The 24,682-nt window shown below is 30.3% G+C and overlaps 1 protein-coding gene across 1 annotated transcript; it reads right to left on the bottom strand.

The window, feature by feature from the left end:
• Nucleotides 1–380: 380 nt before the first annotated feature.
• Nucleotides 381–4,076, bottom strand: LOC143053654 (E3 ubiquitin-protein ligase TRIM71-like). The gene is made up of 4 exons (XM_076226442.1): nucleotides 3,277–4,076; nucleotides 2,521–2,589; nucleotides 591–620; nucleotides 381–429 (listed from the first exon to the last, which is right to left on the bottom strand). Exons 1-4 carry the CDS (start codon nucleotides 4,041–4,043, stop codon nucleotides 381–383), a joined length of 915 nt encoding a protein of 304 aa, XP_076082557.1. The 5' UTR covers nucleotides 4,044–4,076.
• Nucleotides 4,077–24,682: the final 20,606 nt, after the last annotated feature.

Below are 24,682 nucleotides of genomic sequence, written 5' to 3'. Positions count from 1 at the left end.
ATTGCAAAACGTAGGAATAATTATGATAAAGGACTCCAAACATGTCTAATATACATCATGTGAGTAAGAGTATTTGATAGTTTACACAGTTTTGAGAAGAAGTTCAGGCGAGGGATAAATCATTAAAAAAGGAACAACTTTTTACACGTAGGGCAAACAAAAGCTATCATGACTAGATGTAAGTCAAATCCCGATGCAAACGCATATCAAATTAAGTCTTGTGCAAAAGCGTATTAAGGATCAAGTCTTTTTTTTTTTTTAGATTTGGTTAATCGAAATTTATTAAGGCAATTTTAACACTGGTAAACCAAATGTGTATTCAAATTTCTATAAAAAGTAAAACATAACAGTAGTCATGTGAATCAGTTTTAAATACATTTTCACAACATACTGAATGTCACAACACATATATTGCTGCGACATTGAACTCTGTAAATATAAAGATGCATATTTATAAGTGAGGCATGCAAAAAGAAGACGCATGTGTTTCATGTCTTTTTTTTTCAATTAGGCACTCATTCCACATCTTCCTATATGTATTTAACTTTTCTATCCTTATAAGATTATATAAATATAAAGTATATACTTACTTTTCATAGATAGATCTAATGCCTGTTCGCCTTGAACGAAAATAGATCCAATTAGTTGAAAATGACTGACATTAAAACGATATAACGCATTTGAAAGGAAACAAATTTTGAAATATGCATACTACTCTATGTCTTATCTTAAAAAGTCCTTCATTTGCTTTACTTCTGTCTTCAAACTAAATGTATTATGTGATTCTATTTTTTTTTTGCAAGTGGCAAAAAAGAAATAAAACACATTATAATCAATAATATAAGAGTGATTGCAAAACAAAACATAATCAACATTTCATAAATTGTTCATTTTCAGTGCGCTTTTTTTTTATTTTTACCAATCTTGCAGAAAACTTACACCCAAAAAGATTGAAACCCTCTTACTTGATTGTTGAGATACATGTTCGAAATTAGTTTACACAGAATAGCATCCAATGTCTACTGTGAAGTTGGATTATAGTTTCATATATTTCAGGGATTTTTTTAGCGAACATTCAGACATGTAGATAAATATCTGAATTTCCGAACAACAAAATAAGAAATTCACTGTATTTCATTACACATGAACCGACTGTTGCAGCTGATGGTGCACTCGATTGTAAATTAACAATTAACCAACAGTGGTATCGAACCAGTGCTCGAAATTGAAATAATAATGTACTTGTTTGGTGATTCCAAGGTATTTTCCTTTATTTATCGTATTAATGAATTTATAATAATCACGTTGTCAAAGCAACGTTATGTTAAATCGAGATTAACAGTTATCACAAAGTTGATAATGAATTTCTTTTAGCACGACGTTTCAGTAAGATATCTTTGAAAATAAAGATTTTACTGTATCGCTTATTAAATCCTATTAAAAGATTACTTATATACCTTTTAAAATTCCCCATGTACATACAACATCGAGTGAAAAGTTCTCATTTGTTTGATTTGAATCAGATAGAATTTGAATGATTATTTCTGTTTTTTTTAAAGAAATATAAGTCTCTAATCCTTGTCTTGAACAATCATACATTTGAAGTTGTAAAAACCATCTAGTTATTGAACTTGATGATTCATGTCAAATATTAAAGCCATTCAATATAAATATCGAGTCAAGTAGAAAATAAAAAATGATAGATGGATGGGAGGATGCACTAGATTATGTGTCTTTTAACAAACACAAACTATTTTAAAGCTTTTTGTTAATTCAAATTCCTTTCGATTCTACAATAACTTTTAACAAACGACCCTTGTCCATTTCATTCTTTTCAATATCATCAAAGTTATAAAAACAATACTGAATGCTACAATTGCTTACTTCAAACAGTTTTCAGATTTTATTCTGCGTGGTGGCTTATTCTAGTAATAATTTGAAAACTATAAATAGCACATTTCGACAAGCACTTTCAATTTTCCAGGGAAGAAAACCAATAATGAACTTGAATCGTCTGTTCTAAATGTTCTATAAATGAAGTTAAACTTATCGTGAAACTAAATAGGCATAAAATCACCTGAAAAGGGTTAAACGGAGAAAAAAAACTGCGATAATAAGTTTTTTTTTCTGCTTTGTTTTGCAAATAGTCACTTTATTAACGTATTATATTTAAGGAGATGATGAGCTATGTTGTGACGATATCAAGTGTAAAATTACTACAGTTATAGCTCATACGATACCTTATCGTCTATTGTGTTTAGTGTCTCATTCATTTTAATTATTGGTCACTTAAACAAAAAGTTATACTACAAAAAAACCGAACTCAAAGAAAAAATTCATAACAGAATATCCCTTAACAATGAAAACTTTGAACACATCAAATAGATATAGAGCAATTGTCATACTCCTGACTTTTTTTCTTGTGTAGAAAATTGTCGATTAAATAAATACATGTATTCTATTATTATGTATATATAGACTAGAATCGAAAGGACGAGTTGATTGTCTGTCAGAACTTACCCACAAGTAGAACATCTGTATAGGATTCCAGGTTCTTGCTGCTGTTTTTCTTCTTTTGATGAAGCCTTACTATAGAAAAGATCAAAGTGTTGTTATAAATTTTGTGTGATGTTTTAAATTATAACGAGTACCTTATGAAGTATGTTTATCTTGTTATTTTATGCTTCAACTAACAAGTTCTACGTAATTGTGTTTTCAATGTCAAAGATCCGTGTTAATTCAAAAACGATTTTCATTCTCATGTCAAAGCATTTGTTGGTCAGGTATTAATGTAAACAATTTACACAATACACGACATATGGAACATGAATATATACAGTTTAAATAATACTACAGTGACTTATATGACGATAGTCTGTGTCTTCATTTTCAAGTTAAACTTATTCCTCATTTAACTGTTTCAACTAAATCGTGTACAAGCTTCGATAGCAAAGGCATTACAATGATTAAACATAACCATCCCTCTACTAGTCGTTAATGGTCTTATCAATTTAAGACAACTCACGTTTCGATTAAATAAAAAAATGGTAAGAAATAATGCATCGTTCTGTCCGGTCATATATTTTTTTGTTCAAGTTAATTCATACAGTTAGCTGTGCATTAATCACATTAATTTTTTTTTTTGCATTAATTTTTGACACTTTATATTAGCCTTCAAATGCTTTGTATGTTGTTTTAATTATTATTTTGTGGTTTGGAAGAGTTACTGTATAAAACTATATCATTGCAGCAGACACCTAATGTATGTATATTTACCTGAAAGTATCGGTACCTATAAGTTGCTTGATGTCATCTTCAGTTACAGATTTGTGTTTGAAGGATATATTAGGAAACTCCGGAAGAGACTGTATGTGTAGTTTGTTGATTTCTTCTTTCAGATTATTAATCTGTTGTACCAAACTTCCCTCTTGTCGGGTCTTATCTAGTTCCTGTTTCCTTCTGTCTAAAGTCTGTCCAGCAGCAAGTACGGATTTAGCATCAGACAACATACTCATGAGCTTGTCTTTCTCCTTCTTGGATTGTTCTTTCACTAAAGCAATCATCTGAGCTACGGACTTATCAACCAAGCTTTTAATCATATTGCTTTCATCGGTGATGGCTTTTATAACAGAATCAACTGCATTATCGAAAGATATCAAGCTGTCCTCAATTTTCTTCATATTTTGATTTGCCTCATTTGTCTTGGCACGAATCGTAGTCGCATTATACCCTTGTAATTTAGCGATTGCATCACCAAATTTCGAAAATGTATGTCCATTGTGATTTCCTGTTACACAACTCGGACATGCCGGTACATTGCATGTATTACACAATAACGTTAATTCTTCTTTGTGTTCACTACATTTCGATTTATCTTCTGGGATCAGGTCGGAAGCTTTTTGAAACTGATGATCTCTCGATAACTTCTGTCTACTATGTAACAACTTACAATTATCACAATAATATTCCTCACAGTCTATGCAATAGTGTGATCCAGGGGCACTCATGCAAACTTCACATGTTTTAGAAGCAGCTTGAGCCATTTTGCATTCGTTCAATTGCACAGGTATGACAGGTAATTGTATCACATGACAGATAATTATAAATTTAAATCAAGAACGATAACTAGTTTTTATTATTGATTCACAAGTTATATTTCAACACTTTAAAAAAATAATCTATGTTGTTATGCTACAGAGAAATATAAAATAAGATAAAAATACTTATATTGTAAACGGGATATTGTGTGTATTAAACGTGTGCTATAAATGTTTCATATCAGTTATCAGTCATAGTGTGTATTATATAGGATCTCACCTGTTAGTTAACAGGATGTGTATTTTAAAAGTAAACAATATATATATATATATTCGATTAAATTCAGAGATTGAATATCATCTACATACTTTTAACAACAGAATGAATCAATAAATAAATGGATTAGATATCACATGCCCTTGTATAAATTTATTTTTCCAAATTTTGCTTTTTTTTTTTTTATTGTAAACACACAACGGATTTCTTTTCAGTCTTGTTAAATTGTACAGTAAGAATTATTTGATATGAACAATGTATCAGTAACAATGTTTTAATTCTTAAATATGTTAAAATCGATTTAGACAAAAGCATCCCAAACCAATGTAACTCCATATAAAGTTTACTATTTTTGATTGTCAGTGGAAATGCGTATTGTTATGCTACATTATTGTATAGTTTACATTTTTGATTTGATCTCTACATTATGTTAAAACATTTAAGATACATGTTTCGATATGAGACGATAATCATGTCGTCTTATCTGATATCGCTAAAAAAAACAATCTTCTCAGTTAATGTGGGTTAGCTTGTTTGTCCCTGTTTAAGTTAAATAGCGAGAAAGAAAATACCTTTATATGTATCTAGATTTAGTATAATGTATTATTGTGTAATGCTACAAAAGTTGTTGTTGTTAAATTAATTTCAGATTTCTAAAACATACTTTAGATCTTCACCTTTATACGTTTTTTTTTTATTATTAAACTTTGCATTGGACCTAGTTACAGTTTGTATGTACTGTGTGTTCAAAGACGACAACGACTTTAGTAAAAGAGGGACAAAGGATACCAAAGGGACAGTCAAACTCATAAATCTAAAACAAACTTAAATAGCCTTGGCTAAAAAAGAAAAAGACAAACAATAATACACATGACATAAATAGAAAACTTAAGAATAAACAACCCGAACCCCACAACATCTAGGGGTGATCGCAGGTTTTCTGGATGGGTGAGCATATCCTGCTCCACATGTGGCAGTCGTCATGTTACTTATGTGATAACAAATCTGGTAAATAGTCTGCTTTGGTAGGTTACATTCATGAAATGGAAGGGGATTGTAGTTACGACGTAAGGAACATATCCGATATCATTAGTGAAACGGTTATTCCATAACGGTCAACCAACTTGTAATGGCGTCCGAAAAAAGTACGAAGGGGTGATCTCAACTTCACCATTTGAAACTCTTGGTTTAATACCTTCCTTGTGAGAAGCAGCCCTCTACCAGGAAAATCATGATAGGAAATGCAAGCACGGGAATTTCGTATCAATTGGGATATATGTACCCCGTATGCAGGTGCTGTTGAAATGTTGCTACTTAGAAATGGAAAGTTCACAATTGGTAAACTCCATTCAACTCTTTTATCGTAAAGTTTTGTTTTCAATCGACCCTCATTGTCAATTTCTAGATGTAAGTCAAGATATGAGGCCAAATTAACTGTATCTGTAGTATCCTTTATCTCTAGTTCGATGTGATAAAAGCGTTCCAGATAGACATCAAATTTTGAATTATTTAGTGAAAGAACATCATTTATATAGCGGAAAGAAGACTAACTTCTTATCTTTCTTCCTAAGAAGTTCCTGCATGAAGTCAGCCTCATAATAATAAAGAATTAAGTCGGCAAATAGAGGGGCACAGTTTGTTCTCATTGGAATGCCAACAGTCTGTTGAAAAACACGTCCTCCGAACGTAACAAATATGTTGTTAATCAAGAAATCAAGCATCTTCACAATATCAGTTTGAGAGATTTTTTTTGTTTGAATCCGTGTGATCCTTTACAATGTAGGAGTTATCCCTCCTAATCATGCTAATACAAGCTACTGGTATCTACGTTGGACATTATTTTTGATGAAGCAAAGCAATACCAACTCTTTCAATTTGTCTTTTAGTTTGGAACGTGGAATACTTGTGTCAAGAGAAGAAAAGTCAAACTTTTTTAATACTGTTACAAGATTAAAGACAGTTAGATTATATGTACTCTAAAAGATCTTTTGAATTTGTATGTATCCACATCTGATTCACGCCACCTCTAAAAAAGGCAATTTCACATTAACTTTGAAGTCCGTCTTTGATTGCTGATAAAATAGATTTCTATAATTTAGAAAGAGGTTTCGTGGAGCACTTGGAAGACCCAGCATGTACCTGTACAAAGTCAGAAATATGACAGTTGTTTTCCATTTGTTTGATGTGTTTGTGTTTTGATATTGCCATTTGATTTGGGACTTTCCGTTTTGAAATTGCCTTGAAGTTCAGTATATTTGTAATTTTCCTTTTTTTCCTAATGGTTTATTTCATTTATTTCCATAGCAGGTTGACATAACAAAAAACTATGTTGCTATAAAAAGCTATATTGTAGTGCAACAAAATTAAACTGTTGAATATTTTTTTTTTTATATAGAAGGTGTCAGACCACCAATAACTCCCTCCAATTGAGAACGTAAAAGTAGCCCGACTCTGACTCAAAGTAGTGCTTTTGATGTCCTTGTTTACTTGAACTAACCAACAAATTTGCAGAAATTAAACTTTTGGTGAAAGAGAAATATATCTAGACCATTGTGAGCAAAACTTTACTTGTCTATGTGTTTGCATTAGAAATTGAGGATTAATGCGCTCCATAGTATACTAACTTAAAATGTCCAGAAAACCAGGGGTTAAGCTTGGAATACCTCTGTTCGAAGGTCAGCTATTTTGTTAGAAGGCTTTAAAAGTATGGTGAAAATTGGCATATAGAAAGCTGATACATGTACAATTTAGGATATACCTGGTTCCTATGAAGGTAAATTATTTAGAAAGCTGTGAAAATTGCAAAATGAGGTAAAACAGATAATGATTGTTAATTGGTGGTTGACACCTTTAAGTAGGAGGAGATTGATCAAACACATTCCGATATATTCATATTTTAGAATGGATTTCAGTTGTCATATTTCATTTCGTATAAAACATCATATATCGTGATGCAATCTGTGTTTGTAAAACGGGATATTAGTCAAATGTTCCACACCTTGACTTCTCTGTATTGCCAACGATTTTTTTTCTAGATTATTGAAGTAAACTAATCTTCGTAATTTTTGTAATTCAAGGAATGTTTGATGCTTTATTACATGTAGATGACTCGTTTGTACAGTCTATGTCTGCGTTTTCTTTTACATTAGATAATAAATCAGCTGTATGGACATCATGATTATATTTAAATACACAAACACACATATATAAGTTTGCAGCGATGCATTTCTTAATCGCTTGACTTTTGTAAAGTACGAATTACGAAATAAGAAATGTCTGTCAGTGAAAATAGTCATTTTCTATCACATTTTTTTCAGAACCTTTTACTCTCCTAAATGTGTTGTCTTTTTTCTGTGTTCTTTCTTGATTTTGTAAGGTTGTCATGAGGTCAATAGGTTTACGAATGGACCATTTACTTTTTTTCTTCTCCATTTAAACTTGACAAAAAAAGATTTCAAAATAAGTTCCATATTTAAACTTCTAAATATATGTATAAAAGCCTTATATGAACAAATACAAATATATTGTCAATAATTCAGATTGTTTGACGAAATAAATTACAAGAATGCAGTATATATTGCTAAACTGCTTTCTGCTGGTATTGGTTGTCTGTGTTTATTTCGCAGTAGAAGTCCTCGAAGCAGGTAGGTTACTTTATTTTCAGTCAGTTCACTTAATGTTTCTGTATTAATATCGAAATTTACAAGAATTTTATTTTATTTCTTACTCAGATTCGTGAAAGATTACTTATTTCTCATTAAAAAAACACGCCAATTATTGGAAATTGACCAAAGCAATGCATGATCATTTTTTTTTCGTTCTTAAAGAATCTGTTTCGCTACAGAAGAGTTTTATTGACTTGTCTTATCTGCGACTTATTCCTGCTGCTTTCGAATCTTTTAAGATTAAATTTGTTAATTGTTACCCACACTACACAAATTATGCTTCCTTATAAGAAAGTAACCCTTTATCTATGACAGGAAATGCAATCCGTGACATACGTATAATTCTTAAAATATATACTCAATAGGCAGAAGCAGCTTAAATAGTGCTACATAGAACAAATGAATGACAATTGAGAAGCTAAATTATCTTGTTTACAATAAATGTCTGCTAAACAGGCTCTCAATATCAGTACCTAAATACATGTATCAATGAAGATATAAAGCGGATTATTTGTTTTGTATTTTAAGATCGATTGGTTTACGTTTGAAAATTAAGTCTTTGAACATATATGTAGCATTGCCTGTAGCATTGCCTGTATGTTTCTCTCGTTTCTCTCTGTAGTTAAAAGTCCACGATAAAAAAATCTTGCAAGAACAATATTGGATTTGAACAAAAAAATTGTCTGGTTGCCGCTTGCCATTTGGTTAACAGATATACGGCCTACTTTCGTAATTTTATGTATTCGTTTGTTTTTGTGAAATAAAAAGTTTATCTCGATTTCAGCAGCAGAAACTATTATACTGAAATGATTGAACCCTTTGCCTACTCTGCTATTTAGTTCCGCCATCAGTAGTATGCGTATTTTAATATAAATAAAGGGGACTAATCAAACATGAAATTGAAAAAAAATCAGTCGGTTAATTTCGTCATCAGGTAAGTTATAGACAGTCTTAATTTCTTACGTCAACGCCGTTCGTAAATCGTATTTCAATCGAACCCACTCCCTACAAACATTTCGTACTAAATGTTATATCAATATGATTTTAGGTCCATAAGGAGAAAATGGAGAACAAGGTAAGTAAAACAGCATACATTATTTAACTTTTGTTACTGCTTTGATTTGAGCGTCACTTATCAATCTTGACTAGCCCGAACGTGCATTGATCTTTGTAATGAACTTTTCAGCAGTCAGTAGTATTTTCAGCTGTTACACCACAATTCAATGAAATAAAGCATTTCGATTTCACATACAATTAAAACTATATCACATAAAATGCATGCGTTTATCTCAAATCAGAAACCTTTAATTCAGCAGGTGTCATGTACAGCTGTATATTTGCTTATTTTCCCTTCTTTCTAGAATGTAAGTTGTTTTCGTTTAAATTGTTTTACTTCAATATTCCGTTACCAATACAGCCTGATTATTGATATGAGTTTTGGTGATCTCAGAAAGCCGTTTGATGATAAAGAAATGTTAACCTGTTGGTTATTTGATGTCTGATTGAAAAATGTTCCATTTGCAATAATGCATATTGTAATATTATCGACTTTGAACTAACTGGTATTAAATTACCTTGTTTTCAGTTTTACTTCATCAGCAATAGTTAAGCTTCGAAAACGTAACGTCAATGTCATCCTTTATTTAGATTTGTCGTGGAACGCATTTTGTTGATTCAGTTAAAAAAATCATACTTATCATAACATTTATTCAATTATAGGATCAAAAGAAGAGATAGGTAAGTAAAATAGCATGCAACATCTCAACTGCAGTGTGTAACGTTCAAACTATTAGAAATACAAGTGTATTGATGATCTCAACAAAGTATACCGGGTTTTTACTGCATTTGGCTTTTGTTTACCTTGTTCTTCGAGAGGCACTGAAGAGTCTTGTAAGTAGATAAAACGTGACTCTAGGGATACAATTTTGTTAACGTGGAATCTAAGGCGAGTTTACTACACATTCATATGCATGTAGACAGAGACATTCGCTGTCACATCATCATTTTAAGTCATATAAGATATTATTCTTGCCACGTTAAACAGTTTTGTTATAATCATAAAATTGCAACAACAAATAAACTTTTAAAGACATAAACAATTTATGACGATGTATGATCTGTTTTTTAATAAATGCACAATGTATTGTCCTACATTTGTTACGCTTTTCATTCACACCCACAACTTAACTTAATCATTGATATGGGTTTTCGACAATTAGGATTTGCAATACAGTATTGCTGTAAAGATAATTTGTTTTTCATCATTTCATTGTACATGAATAAGTCTTTTTTTTGTCATTTGAAATGGTTTTCCTTTTGTCATGCCTTTCAAAGCTTTTGCCTCTCTATGGGTTTTCACAGTTTCAAAGCCGCTATGTTGGTATCGTATTGTTAACACCTACATTATTTCGTGGGATTTGTTAACAGTTTCATTTGTACTCGTTATGCGTATTCTTCAATGTATATTGAAGAACCATAGGACCATAACAAATGTGTTGTCAATCAAATATAATTTTCCTCAATTGTCTATTGAATTGTCGTCAAAAGAAATACTCAAATTGCAATAATTAAACGTCAACGTCATCCTTGTTTATTTATCTTAATATTCTGTATCTCAAGAATCTTCGCTACCTGGTGCAATACAACTAGCTTTATAAACGACCGTTTTAGATTGATAGTATCTACATAAAAAAGTTAAAACAGCAGAAAAAATGACAGGTTCGTGTGCTTGTTTTCGAGATTTTAGGCTTTCCAAATTTAGCGGGAAACAATTATCTTAACACTTTTCATACATTTGACGTAGGCAATCCTTTTCTTTCATTTGTCTTTCAAAAACAATGGCATAATAACAAGATTTATTTAAGATTTTTAAACTATATTTTTTCAGTTTATGGGAAGAAAAATAAGAAACACAATTTATAATTGCACTACATGGATAAAAGCAGAGAATTCCGAATATCTGGCAAAAATTTAAAAACAAGAGTAGCAAACATCCTAAACATAATCAACAAAAATATAAATTCAGAAGGAGACGCTTAATATGAAAGTATGACTGTATTTGTGCTTTAAGTCGAATGCATCTTCTTAAATGCATTTTATCTACGTAAAGATGACAGTCGTATTCATCAAAATCCAACTGCCATTGAACTTTATGTAAGTACGTAAATTATAGAACGATACGTTTTCTCTCTTTCGGGACCAATAGGACATACAGGACCGAAGGGCATGACCGTTTTTGACACATATCTAATACATCCTATCACAAATTCTGTAATGCTAGATCATCCCAATCGTATAAACGGCATGATACCTGTTATAACAATAATAGTTTTCTCACTACTATTGAACCAGTTGACATAATGTCATTTTAAAGCCTTACACTTGAATTATGATTGAAAAATCGATCGCATGCTTATTTGATTAATGTCAATAGTTTGTTTTAAAACAATACAGTAAGTTGGATTTAAAGAGTAATTCGATATATTATAAAAGGAATTAAAGCACTGACACGATCTTCAGAAGTGTTTTATTCTAGCAAGATGTGAAGATCATATTTATATGTATATCTTTAGCTGCCACAACATTGAATACTCGGGTCTCCTATCGTGCTTACTATTCAAATATATTGTTGAAGTTTAACAGAACAAATTTAGTTTCAATAAATCAAAATGGTAAAACTATCCTTTGTTGCATTTAGATATTTCAGTTGCTCACGGGAAAATGAACATATAATTTTCTTTTCTTTGATCGGTGATGTTCCTTTGACACCATCTTAAGATATTTAGATATATTACAACTATGCCTCGACTGAAGTGATGTTTTGGTATTCGATGAACATAATCTATTCAGTCAAAGACAATATTAACTTTGTGTTGTGTTGCCACACAAAGCTTTACTGAATTCATAAAGATTTTGTTTTAAAGTTTGGTTGTGCCACAAAAAAAATTAAAAAAAAAATTACACCAAACAGGAAAGGACATTTTCATTTTACAGAGATGAAGACACATTTAACAGAGCCCGGAAATAAGGAAACGAGCCGGGTAAATTTATGGATCCTAAAAAGAATTGTTAAAACGGGTAACTTAATCAACCCTATACTTATAAATAAATATTGTGTTATAGATTTGGTAATCCGTACATTCAAATTTAAATTGTTTTATTTGTATATAAATTCATGTGTTTGCAATCTGTCGATACATGTTTCTTGGCATTATACAAAGTTATGCTTTTCTCTGACTGTTTGCGTCTTTATATTCAATCCAAAAGAAAATGCCTATACCAAGTCAGGAATAAAACAGCTGCTATCCGTTTGTTTGATGTGTTTCAACTGTTGAGTTTGTCCATTTGATTTGAAACTATCCGTTTTGAATTTTCCTCGGAGTTCAGTATTTTTGTAATCTTGCTGTATTATGCATATATAGCGTCACACGATAGACATGAACATAGTTACAGCTATTGATGTGTCTTTCAGCCAAATTGGCTTTAAACCGGAAACTATCAACTCAAAGCGCCTTTCATGCTGTCAAATACTATAAATATCCACGACGTGTAAGCTCTATATGACCTATCATAACACTGGATTATAAGCCATGTTGACAGAAAGAGCTTGATATATAATAGATATAGGAAGATGTGGTGTGAGTGCCAATGAGACAACTCTCATATAAGAATTTATTCGGCAGACTAAGACTTCTTGGATACATTTGGTTTGAACGAAATTATCAAATAGTACAGTTAAACATTGTACCAAATGTCATACTTTGAAGACAAAGGTTTAGCAAGCCATTATAAGGTTGTTTACTTGATTTGAATCATGTGTTACCATTAGGGCGTTGTTCCAATGTCCTGTTTAAGGTAAATCATTTGCATTGCAAATAATATGATTTGATACAGGTTCAATATAACCAAATTACTATATTTCTGTTAATATCTTTTGTTGAATTTTTAACTCATTTTTTACTTTTTAAATCAGCCGATAAACATCAAATCTGTTTTTTTATTATTATACCCAATATGCCTGTTTATAATTTGTGTTCCAATAAGTATCTGACTTCAAATTATTTTTGTTTCATCATTTTGATTAAAAGTACAATATGTACTATATCAGACGTCGACTAATTCTAATTTTTACTGACACGTTTTAGCCACATACGCACATTTGTTGTAACACATAATTGATCTATAAATGTGTCTTTTGAAAAGATAAGTCATACCGTCAAACATGTGATTCAAGACATGAAAACGTAATGCTAACTTGTATTAAACAAAGTCGATTACGCCTCCACTGTGGATCAGCTGCTATTGCAATTTACAAAGGATATAAACAAATTTTATCAATGCTTCTCTTGTGTCAATATAAGACGTCTCAGGAATTGAGTTTATGATTATTAAAATCATGAAAGAACTGCTTTTAAGATTTAGTCACGTTGCTTTACTTATTTCTGTATCATTCTATAGTCTAACAATCTATTTTAACAAGGGGTCAACTAAATACCATATATTACCACTAAATATTTAAATAATAATTTACCCGATACGTTTTTATGAAAAACAAGAAAATGTATCTCTAAAAGAATATAACGATTATTTGTCTAAATACGTAAATACAAGCTGATATAAACTACAGATGTACCATGAACCTATAAAGTCGCATCAAGGTGCGGACGGGATATATTTTTTACTTTTTCATTGATGTACACATGAACATATATTATACGTTTGTTTAGATCACACAAAATCATACATATGATAGTGTATACATCCAATCCATCCTCTAGGGTGGGTCACGATTGGGTTTTAGGCCAGCATCAGAGGAGGGAGGAGGCGATTTACAACTGTATTACGGTTTAAAAACAGAATAAAAAATATGTAAAAAGTGCATCATATAACAATGTATAGTTTCTTTCTTAATTTTCTATTTCACATGCACAAATGTCATATTTTTCAAGTCTTCATCGTCAGTTGAACTCTTATCATATGCTATCATTACACAAAAACTCTGATAAGGATAACTGTTGATCATATGGACTAAAATTCATTTCTGAAACAATTATTTGCGCAGAATTGCTTTTAATTTTACGACATATTTTTAAGTTCGAATATTTAATGATTAGGATGATCATACAAACCTAAAAAAAGGCAATTAAAATTAAAATATCATATACAAACTATCTTACTTCAGGAGTTCTTACTGACATGATCATGATCAAAAGATCAGCTAATAATTGAAGACACCGTTTGCAATATTATCAGCTTACTAATATGACTAACTTTAGATTCTTTCTTTCATTTCTGATTAAAGTATATTTTTTTTAGCATTTGTGTGAACCATTTACTTGGCGAATGCATTAATAACAACTATATACATACAACGATACTTTGTAAATTAAAGTACAACTTGGTACAGATACCTGTATATTTATACTAACCAGTCTTTAGAGGCTTATGATCCACTGTAAATTATGTATGAAAGTTTATATAAATATATTTCAAAATCATATTATTACGTATTATATCGGAGGTTTAATTCTTGTTATTTAGAATGAAGTTTCAATATATTCGTTGTGTTTAATATTTTTAAATGCGATACTATTGATGAAAGTATCTAAATAATTGTATATCGATATTGATTTCTCATTGAGTTTGATAAACACTAGCTGAAACTTCTCACTTGGTCTCCGCTGTTGAAACTACTGAACAGAAAGTTGCAAACAGAAATATGAATAAATCTCTTGTCATCTTTTTCGCATATAAATAGTGTAAAAAAAAAGTGGATTTGCAATTGGAAAAGAGGTTGTGTGCATTATTTTATGTAATTTTCTTTGATATCTGGTAGCTAATGAGAATTTCAAGGGATCATGCAAACTTAGTGAACATTTATAGCCATTTTTTTCACTTGATATCTTTGTTTTTGCTATATTCTTTAAAACTGTCGTAGTGGAATGTGTACGATTAATGATACTGTTCCTGTGGTTAGATAATAAATATGACAAATATTCTACAACTATAGTATAAACTATTACTCCTTCATTTAAGAATAAGAAGAAATATCCGTTCTCAAATTTAAATTCCGACGCTATCCATACATTACATTTTGTATATCAAATCATGGGTTTATGTGTTAGTATTTTGCGCAAGATTATCACATGGCAAGCCTGCAATTAAATGCGTGGCTTGATGCAATACTTTTTATGTTTATTTGATGTTATATAATTTTCAACCGTTGCTTTTTTAATAGAAAGATAAATTAATTCTTCACGCCGCGTCTTAATCCTGCAATCAATTCAAATCTTGCTGTTGGATAGTTTTCATACAAATTCATACCTCATTAATAATATGTCATCGGCTTTAGCGATATGCTATGAGATACGTGTAAAAAAAGTTTTATCCTTTTGATACATTTGAACTAATCTAATTTATAATAGTTTATTGTTATCTTCAAAAAGTTGCCATATTATATTTGATTTTATTGAACGTATCAATTATGATGGTTTAATCTTTATCTCTGCATCAGCGTACTTTTTTTTTCTTTTTCCATCAATATCTCAGGACCAGTTCAATAGGACTACATTGGCATGAGGTGATATTTGATAACCATGACACAGAAAGTATTAAATAAATAAAAAGATAGCTGAAACGCATTTTGTGAGGTCGGCAAAGGCATATTTCAAAATGACTATAGGTTGGTTGAGAGAAATATCTAATCATTACTATTTATAATTTGTGTTAACTTATTTGATCACTAATGTTCATTCATTGGCTTTCCTGTGTTTTACCATATCTTTCCGAAGACTTTTGTATATATTCTTTTCTTTTTATCTTTAAAACAAACGTATTGTTTAGTCTGTACAGTTATAGATATAGTTCGAAAACACCTCTCTTAAAACTGATCGATTTTTACAATAACTATTGTAAATGTTTTCCAATAAATGTATAGCGTGCTTTAAGATGAGTAAAAGTGCACCATTTTGTAGGATGAAAACTATGACATTGTGTTTTAAAATTAGGAACGAAGAAATGCATGCAACATTGCAACATGTTCTACGCACTTACTCTTAAACTCTGTCGATGAATTTAAATGACATAAATATTGATTCATCAGTAAATTACTTGAAAACGTCCAATCACGTAGTTAACTTCCTTGGTCGTGTTTTTAATTATAATGTGTAGGAGAAATAGGAATGTAGTGTAAATCAAGTCTGGAATAAAGACCAAGAAAACAAATCAAAAGTAAAAATACAGTATTACAAGATATTTCCAATATACCATATTGATATGTATATAGTAAACAGTAAAATAAATACAAATGAAGAAATAAGAAGAACATTTAAGCGAAAACTCTTTAACCGAGTGGCAAAACCCAAAGCTAAAACACATCAAACGAACATAAAACAACTGTCATATTGAACAACTGAAACAATTGCAGCAAAACATACTATATAGTTTCAATGCGATCTTGAACAAGATGATTACTGTTGCAAGGCAATTATAAACTGATCAAGTGCATATGATTCTAAAAATAATATAGTTTAGTGTTTGATCGTTTAATTATAAAAATCTCCCCCATTTTCAGTTTGTTCAAGCTATTGCACTATTAGAATAAAAATACAAGTTACAACACATATCAAATGTGTACTTGGTTGATAGGATGTAGTTCGACTAGCTACAATAGATTCAACGTGCAACAAAAACAATGTGTTTTTGCCGGTAATTAATTGCTGTATTCCAGTCTTTAGTAATGTCAAAGTTTCGTAATAATTTTTTTCATGACATAATTCAAACGCATTTTTTATTACAATATTAGATAACCAATACAAAAAACAAATTACATGGATTGAGTTTTGATTTTTGTTATATAGTTTTAAGAATACAGCACTACTGAAATTTTTCATACAGGGGTTGAAAACAAAGCAAAGCATATTTCATCTTTTCAGATAAACACAGACATAAATATATACAGGGATATAAGGGGTATACCTAAACAAAACAACATATCTGACAGAAATGTTTAACGTTACTACATTTTGTAGAATCATTCGTGTGTAACTGTTCAAGAGACAAATTGTTATTTACGGCTTCAACATGTTCAGCAAAAAATAAAACTTAGCCTTGACGCACTTGTTTGTGTCTAAATAACAATTAATTGAATGTGGTATTCATCAACGCTTCCTCTGAATGAAGAATACACTTTTATTTTCTTTCCTTATTAATTCTGTAATATTGCTTATAGCTATTCGCAAGTTCGCACAGTATGTACAATTATCTTATACAGCGTTGTTATTTTAAAAACTGACAGAATTAAATGGTAGTGTACAGTTAACTGTCATCAATTGCAAACTAAATGCACATACATGAATGTGAAAACCAAAGATTAGTTCATAAGAAACTGAAATTAAAAAATGGTCTTTGTACAAAACTTCAAATTGCAGAACCAACGAAATTATCTGAGGAACAACTATTTTATTAGAAATACATATTGAGTACGTCAATCCACATTTTATATGCTATGATTTTGTGGAATATTACATGTCCATGTACACATCCATTGATAAGTAGTATTTCTTGAAAAAATAAAAAACAAAATGCGTTTGTTTGTTTCGCCAAGGAGGCTGGCGTTAGAAGTCTGGCTTATTCTGGTATTCATTCTGTGTAATTCTAAAATTAATTCGCTTGATCACTTTCTTGCAACCAAATATGCACGACTGAATTAAAAGAATTGACTTATTAAAATAATGGTTTAATTACAACACCATCATTTTGGAAAATAGAACCGAATCAAAATCAGTTGTGTTACCAGTTTCAATTATTGTTTTCAAATTGTATTTAACTCGGTCATATTCACACTTTTCATTTGCTGTCAATTTAATATTTTGAAGAAGTTTTTTAAATAATTTACATGCTAAAGTATGTATTGTTTTCTAGAGGCAAATTACAACAACTAAGAAATCTAAACAAAAAAAAACTTTCATTAATGACCCAAATGAATTATTTAAACATTTCTAGAGTTTTCAGAAGTTAAGGACACGTCTAGTTGTTCTGGTGTTTTTCTCTGACAGTTGATGTGTTTTCCTAGGATTTATGTTGTAACCTGGACATGTTTTCTCTTATTATAATCGTTGTATGACTTTTGCACAGCGGTATAATACTGTCACCTTTATTAATATGAAAAGTGAACAAAAGACTCAGCATAGCTTATTAAATATTAGTTTTGTCTTTTAAACTCCTTTTCTAGCTAACATTAATTAGCTATAAATAAGGAATATTCATGATTACAGTTAAAATCATTAAAATGATGAAATATCAACTTCTGCATTTGAAGGTTATTTGTTGTTATCGCTCTAGCATACGGTGTTAATATGACATGTACAACATTCAAATAAGACAAAACTAAAATAAGACAGCAATTCAACAATGATCTGCCCTTAACAGTATGATTTTCGACGCGTAATAATTTCCTGTATCATTTAATGAAACATGATATATAATTATATATCTTAGACTCTTCTTTTTTTAATGCCAGATATGTTTCTCTCTGTTCTTAGTTTTTCTCCTAAAATGCAAAAACATGAACCCTACTTTTTCCTTTAAAAAAACTCAATAAGGAAAACTTGATGTGAGTAACACAACGTATATCAAATAATCTAACGACAAAGTCATCATATGGAAGACTACTGAGCTGTTGATTGTATCCAGAAGGCATTTAAACAGTAAGACGATGGTAGAAATTGTAAAAACATCATCTAACATTATGCATATATTTGGATCATATGCATTAATCATGTTAATTAAACATATCATTCTTGTGCGAAATTCATACTAAGAAGACAGTACTTTTTGGGCTAATGAATCTGTTTCATTGTTGACCCTAGCATCTGAAAAGCTGTTTTAAGATGATTAATAAAGTGGTGGTAAACATACATTTCCGTTTGAGCTATTTAAATTTTGTCTCAATTGGTTAATAAAAAATCATTGAAACTTGACTTGAAGCAGGCGCAAACATGCGGCGATATTAAACATTTTAAGTTTGTATTCCGATTATTGGATTTATGTGATAGATACATGTACGTTTATAAGATAACCCTTGTTGGTTTATTTAGACAACTGTATAACGATTGCTTGATCATCAAGTATATGTTGTATAAGGCTAGCTCTCCATGCAGTTTCAGTTAAATCAAATAGGAAGTAAGTAAAGACGTCCGTAGTGATGCGAATAAAATACATAATTACCTAAATAGAGTCTTCGTAGTCCAAGGAACAACAAAATATCCTAGTGGTTGGTTGGCATTTGTATTAGTCTAGTTGATTTAATTTTGATGTGCAAGAACTTAGACCGTTACTATCAATTTTACTATATAAATTGTTAGACATTATTATTATATTCTTACCTTTTTAGTGTTATAATACTGGTTGGCATCTGTTCCAGTGATTGTCATATGTATATTATGTTTATTGTATTTAACAATCATAGCAATGATTCTGAGGTTAGAGTCAAATATTTGCAATTGACTCTAACAATTTCTAAAACGAATCGTCCTATGTTTTGTATTGATTAAGCATTTATTCAATGTGTTTTATTTTTGAAGATTGGATATAGATTATCAAAACATTTTCTTTGTAATTAGTATTATCAAATATACGTTTACTTACAAATGACTAGAGACACCTTATCGTTTATGATTCGTAGGGTCATGTGTTGATGTTTTTATTATCAATGTATTAACTATATATATAAAAAAGGACATTAATGACACATCAAATGAATAGACTTTGAAAAAAGTAGCCATTGAATGTCTTAACATAATACAACCCTAGTTTAACAGAGACGAATTGTCAGATCTGTGTAAGATCTACATGATGCTACTGATGTTTGTGAAATATCAGACAAAATTAGTATTACATGGATAGTCCCCGATGAGACAGACTAAAAGTACAAAAAAAAAGTTAAAATCAGATTTTTCCGATTATCAGAACAATAGTTTTAGACAATGTTGGATTTGATATTGTATATACATTTGTAAGTGTATTTAGACGGTGCAGGATATTCAATTTCCGGGCGATGACGGGAAGCAACTGAAAAGCATAAAAAAGACACCGAGTCTTCAACTGTGTATTTCAATCTGATGTTAGATGGATGATTGTTTTTTTTTTGCACTTCAAGAAGTTTTGAACAACTCATGTTATACATTCATTATTAATGAAATTGAAGTAATGAATTTGTTTAGCTTGAAATGCATTTAGATACATATGCTTCTGATCTCAATTTAAGTAACACATTATGTGTATAAAAATGTATTTAGGGTTTTGAAGTATGTTGATAAGCTATCTTTTTTGGCTTAATCATTTCTAAGAGTGACTTGTGATGTAGTGCTTATTACGGATTAGTGAGTGTGATAATTCTGTTTATTATTGATTGATCGATGTTTGCCTTACGTCGCTATATGATTAAACAAGTATGATATGATAATTTATATTTTTATACTTCACGTTAAAATGCCAGATTTCGATTATCTGATACGCAGGAGTTAATTTACTCTTTCCCCTGGATGAGCAGGAGACATTTTTTTGTTAAATATCAACATCTAGTGAAGACCAAATTATCATAGATTAGCAAAGTACCTACTACCTTTTAATTCGTTAAACATATACTTTCAAATGACATCAGACACCTTTTTTTCTAAGATAAATGTGATCATGTTTTTTCTAAATTTATATATGTAAAAAAGACATCATTGACACCTTAAAAGAATAGACTTTGAAAACGGTAGCCATTGAATGTCTTAAAAAATACAAGTCCAGTTAAAACAGAGGATAATTGTCAGATCTGTGTAAGAACGACCGGATACTAATGACGTTTGTGAAATATCGAACACAATTAAATCACAAGGACAATCCACGATTAGACTGCCTATAAGTACAACAAAAGGATAACATCATTTTTTTCCAATTATCAAAACAATTATATTGGATTCCATCCTGTATATAAGTGTATTGAGACGAAGCAGGAATTTCAATTTCCTGGCAATGACGAGAAGCAGCTGGAAAGCATTAAAGAGACCGAGTCTTCGATATGTTTAACTGTGTATTATAATCTGATGTCCGATGAAAGATTGTATTTGTTGCACTGCAAGAAAATTTAAACAAACTGTGTGAAATATGTGTTATTATTGAAATTGAACAATTGAATTTGTTTTGCTTGAATTGCATGTAGATAAATATGTTTTATTTTGAACTAGACAAACACATATTAATCAAATAATTTAACAATCATTAATTGACATTACTTAATTCAATTGTTTATTGCTACTTGCTTTACATTTAGAAGAACTTACAACACCGAGATGAATTACAAAACATATTCAGAACAAATATAAGTTTTTTTTAATACTTTGAAGGGTATGTGGTATAATTATCAATAACACAAATCTAAAAAGAGAGGACGAAAACTAATGCGTCAAGTTAAACTTTTGTAATAGTCGAGTAATACTAAAACGATAACAAGTTAATAGCACATCTATAAATGTTTGCAAAAGCAACATAAATCTAAGGGGTCAACACATGTGTTTAAATGTCCAAAATATACTTTATCAATTATATAAAGGATTATTCGTTTTGAATTTGATATGTCCTTTTTCTAATATTTTACTGTTTACTTTTTGGAAGTCTTTAATTCTATATGGTAGTGAAGTATATCGTTGCTTGTTGCTTGTCTGTTCAAAGTGGGAATATATGAATTTGGACATGGTTAAGTCAACTAATGGACCTCTTGACAGCTTGTTATTTTTATTTCAACCTAGATAATACTGTTCAAACTTTAAGTAATTCATTTTATCATGATATACTATAGGTTGCATTTCTATAAATTGTGACAATGCAATTTCCCTTAGTAACTCCTTTTACGGCTAAAACTGTACCACTTTTACTAGGAAGTTGTGAAAAAAAATCGTATCCTAGAATTGAAAGTCCATATGCACTCCATTTTTTTTTCAAAGGTCAGAATATAGGGCTGTGCGGCATATTTTCAACGTTTTTGTGCCCCGAACTTCTCAGAGTTTAAAGTAACACTAATTTTCTTAACTACCCCTACCTCGAAAGAAAGGTTACCACATATTTCAATATAAACAATACAACACATGTTTATTTACTGGTAACATTTCCAAGTTATGTCTCTGTGAAATGGAACACAGAGAGAATAACTGGGAACCAGTATGTAAACAAAAATTAATTTTCTATTAATATTCAAGATTTCCCCAAAAGAGGCGTGGTTTGAGAAACATTTTTTTCAAATAAAATCAGTTTTTTTCACATTTATACTCATTTATCAGAAATATAGCCTTAAAGAAATCACTGTGCGTAATCTTAGTTTTTCTTTACCATACATTGTATACCCTTTCCCCTCTTTCAATTTTTTAAAGAATTTGAAAACAAAATTTAAATTATTGCCAGCTTACCCTATTTGCATATGTTCTGATATGAAATGCCTAGAATTTGTTTAAAACTGTTTTGATAACATGTTGAAAGAATATCAGAATACTTTAAATGTAATGTTTATCAGTCGGTCATAATAACATACAAGATTATATAAAGTATCCAATCCTGCCTCTGTCGCCAGTCCACATCTTACAGTATGCCTATTTGCCAATTAAAGTACATATTTTCTGCCTCAAATGGTCAACTTTGAATTCTTGTCTAAACAGTATCATCTGTAACCATATATCTGAAACAATTTAGCTAATATATACACTAGAAGTGTTCAAACAAGGCCATATTTCCAATAGTTGTATTTATGCAGATACCAGTCTGAGATATAAACTCATTTAAAATGTTATAGAAATGACTGTTTACATCTGATTTTTGCATAACTTCCTAGCAAAGCTATTGTTTTTTTTATATTAATAACTTGAAAATCATAAAATCATAGCATTTACAAGTAAAATTATTTGTTTTATGACCCAGGGGTAGGCAATTTTCTATGTGTTTTGCCCCTAGAGCCTCAAATTTTCTAAATCATTCTGCTGTTTCTAGTAATTTGGAATATTTAGTACATATTCAGGATACAACACATTATTGTAAGTTTTGTTGAGATATTTTTGTATTTCTAACTTGTATTTATTATGCTGTGGTGACAAAAAGGCGGATGTAGGTGTTAGAGCTAATTTTTGGGTTATCGACAGGACACAAACATGCCATAAATAATATTCAGGAAGGATCTACGAGTTTCAATGACTGCGAAGAGTAAATATAAGCACTTTTAACAATTTAACTGACAAATATGCAAAGATTATGAAATAATTTTGTATTCAGGACTTTAAGTAAACTATGCATACTGTAAACTGTGAATTTATGCCGATTCATCAGACTGAGGGCCCAGGATTCTATTAATCTTCATGAATTATTTATAAAACTTCATATTTGATTTAATTTCTATAAAATCTGTGAAATAAAGCAAGTTTGGTTTAATTCTGAATGTTCTCTTTTTTCACCCAATATAGTTACTTTAAACTCAGACACAAGGTGCATTTATATGTGTATTTATCTCGTGAAACAAGGTATTAGCTTGTTTCATTGCACTTTTGTCATACATCTTTCAATACAAATTTCGATATGTTATCTTTAAAAAACGGAACCCAGCAAATTTTAAAAAATATTGTTTAAATGGCGCATGTTAAGTTGTTTAAGAATGTATTGTATTTGATACATGGTTTATGACATCAACGCATTTTAATATAATCAATAGTAAATTGAATAAACAGATATTTATCATATCAGGCACTGACAGTTATCTTGTGTTAAACGCTTTTCATTCTATTGATACATACCTATATTAAAATGCATATTAATTGTGAGACACGCTTTGCATTAATCAGTCCTTAGCACCATTTGAAACTCAAAAGAACATATTATACCGTGTACACAATTATAATTTTGATAAAATTGCATTTTGATTAATTCATGTTTTGGTTAAACATGTTACAGGGAAATACCACTATTTATACTACTACTAATAATTCATTGAAATTTTGCATGCAGACAGATCATACTTATTACAATATTTTAGTGGAAAACATTTTGGGGGCACCGATGTTATTTTCGAGATATGACGTCATCAAAACTGAAAGAATTGCGTTATACCAAAATATGGAAATAGCGCTCTAAATTGCTTTAAAATGGCAAAATTATTGAAAAACGATTTTAAACTGGAATATTCAAATACAGTCAAATGTTATTTGTACCTTAAACACATTTGATTGTCTCTGTTTCCTTATTTTTGGCGGCCTTTGGACATTTCCCGCCATTTTTAATTGCTATTTATAATAGATTTTTCTTGAAATGAAAAAAATCTACTAATGTTTTTCCCTTCAAACTTAGGCATAAATTGCAGCTTCAGGGAAGATTTAAAAAAAATAAATAAAAAAGGGGATTCACCAATGTTTTAAATCCGTTAAAACGGGAATAATCTGATCGTCGAAATTTGGCGGGAACTATAAACTTTTCTGTTAACGTTATAGAACGGCGTTGCTGGCATAACAGCATTTCTTGCAATGCTTGGTCTGATATAAAATGTATTAACTATATCATGAATGAACATTTCTTTTTTAGGTATTATGATTATTCATTAATATTTTTATCAATCTATCGAATCGTTAAATATAGGTACAGTAACATTTTGTTGTAAAGTAATTGTCAAAGTTGAAGTCATCTTTAGT

This window comes from Mytilus galloprovincialis, chromosome 12 (genome assembly GCF_965363235.1).
Source record: "Mytilus galloprovincialis chromosome 12, xbMytGall1.hap1.1, whole genome shotgun sequence".
NCBI classification, from domain to species: Eukaryota; Metazoa; Mollusca; class Bivalvia; order Mytilida; family Mytilidae; genus Mytilus; species Mytilus galloprovincialis.
Note: the sequence above shows the minus strand (reverse complement) of the source record. Positions and strands in the feature narration are given on the sequence as shown.

What these genes read in the sequence shown, in the direction of transcription:
- LOC143053654 (XM_076226442.1), bottom strand. Translation starts at nt 4,043, where the DNA reads ATGGCTCAAGCTGCTTCTAAAACATGTGAAGTTTGCATGAGTGCCCCT. An exon ending in ATAGGTACCGATACTTTCAG is followed by an intron (nt 2,590 to 3,276) that starts GTAAATATACAT and finishes TCTTTTCTATAG; the next exon opens with TAAGGCTTCATCAAAAGAAG. An exon ending in TACAGATGTTCTACTTGTGG is followed by an intron (nt 621 to 2,520) that starts GTAAGTTCTGAC and finishes TTTTCGTTCAAG; the next exon opens with GCGAACAGGCATTAGATCTA.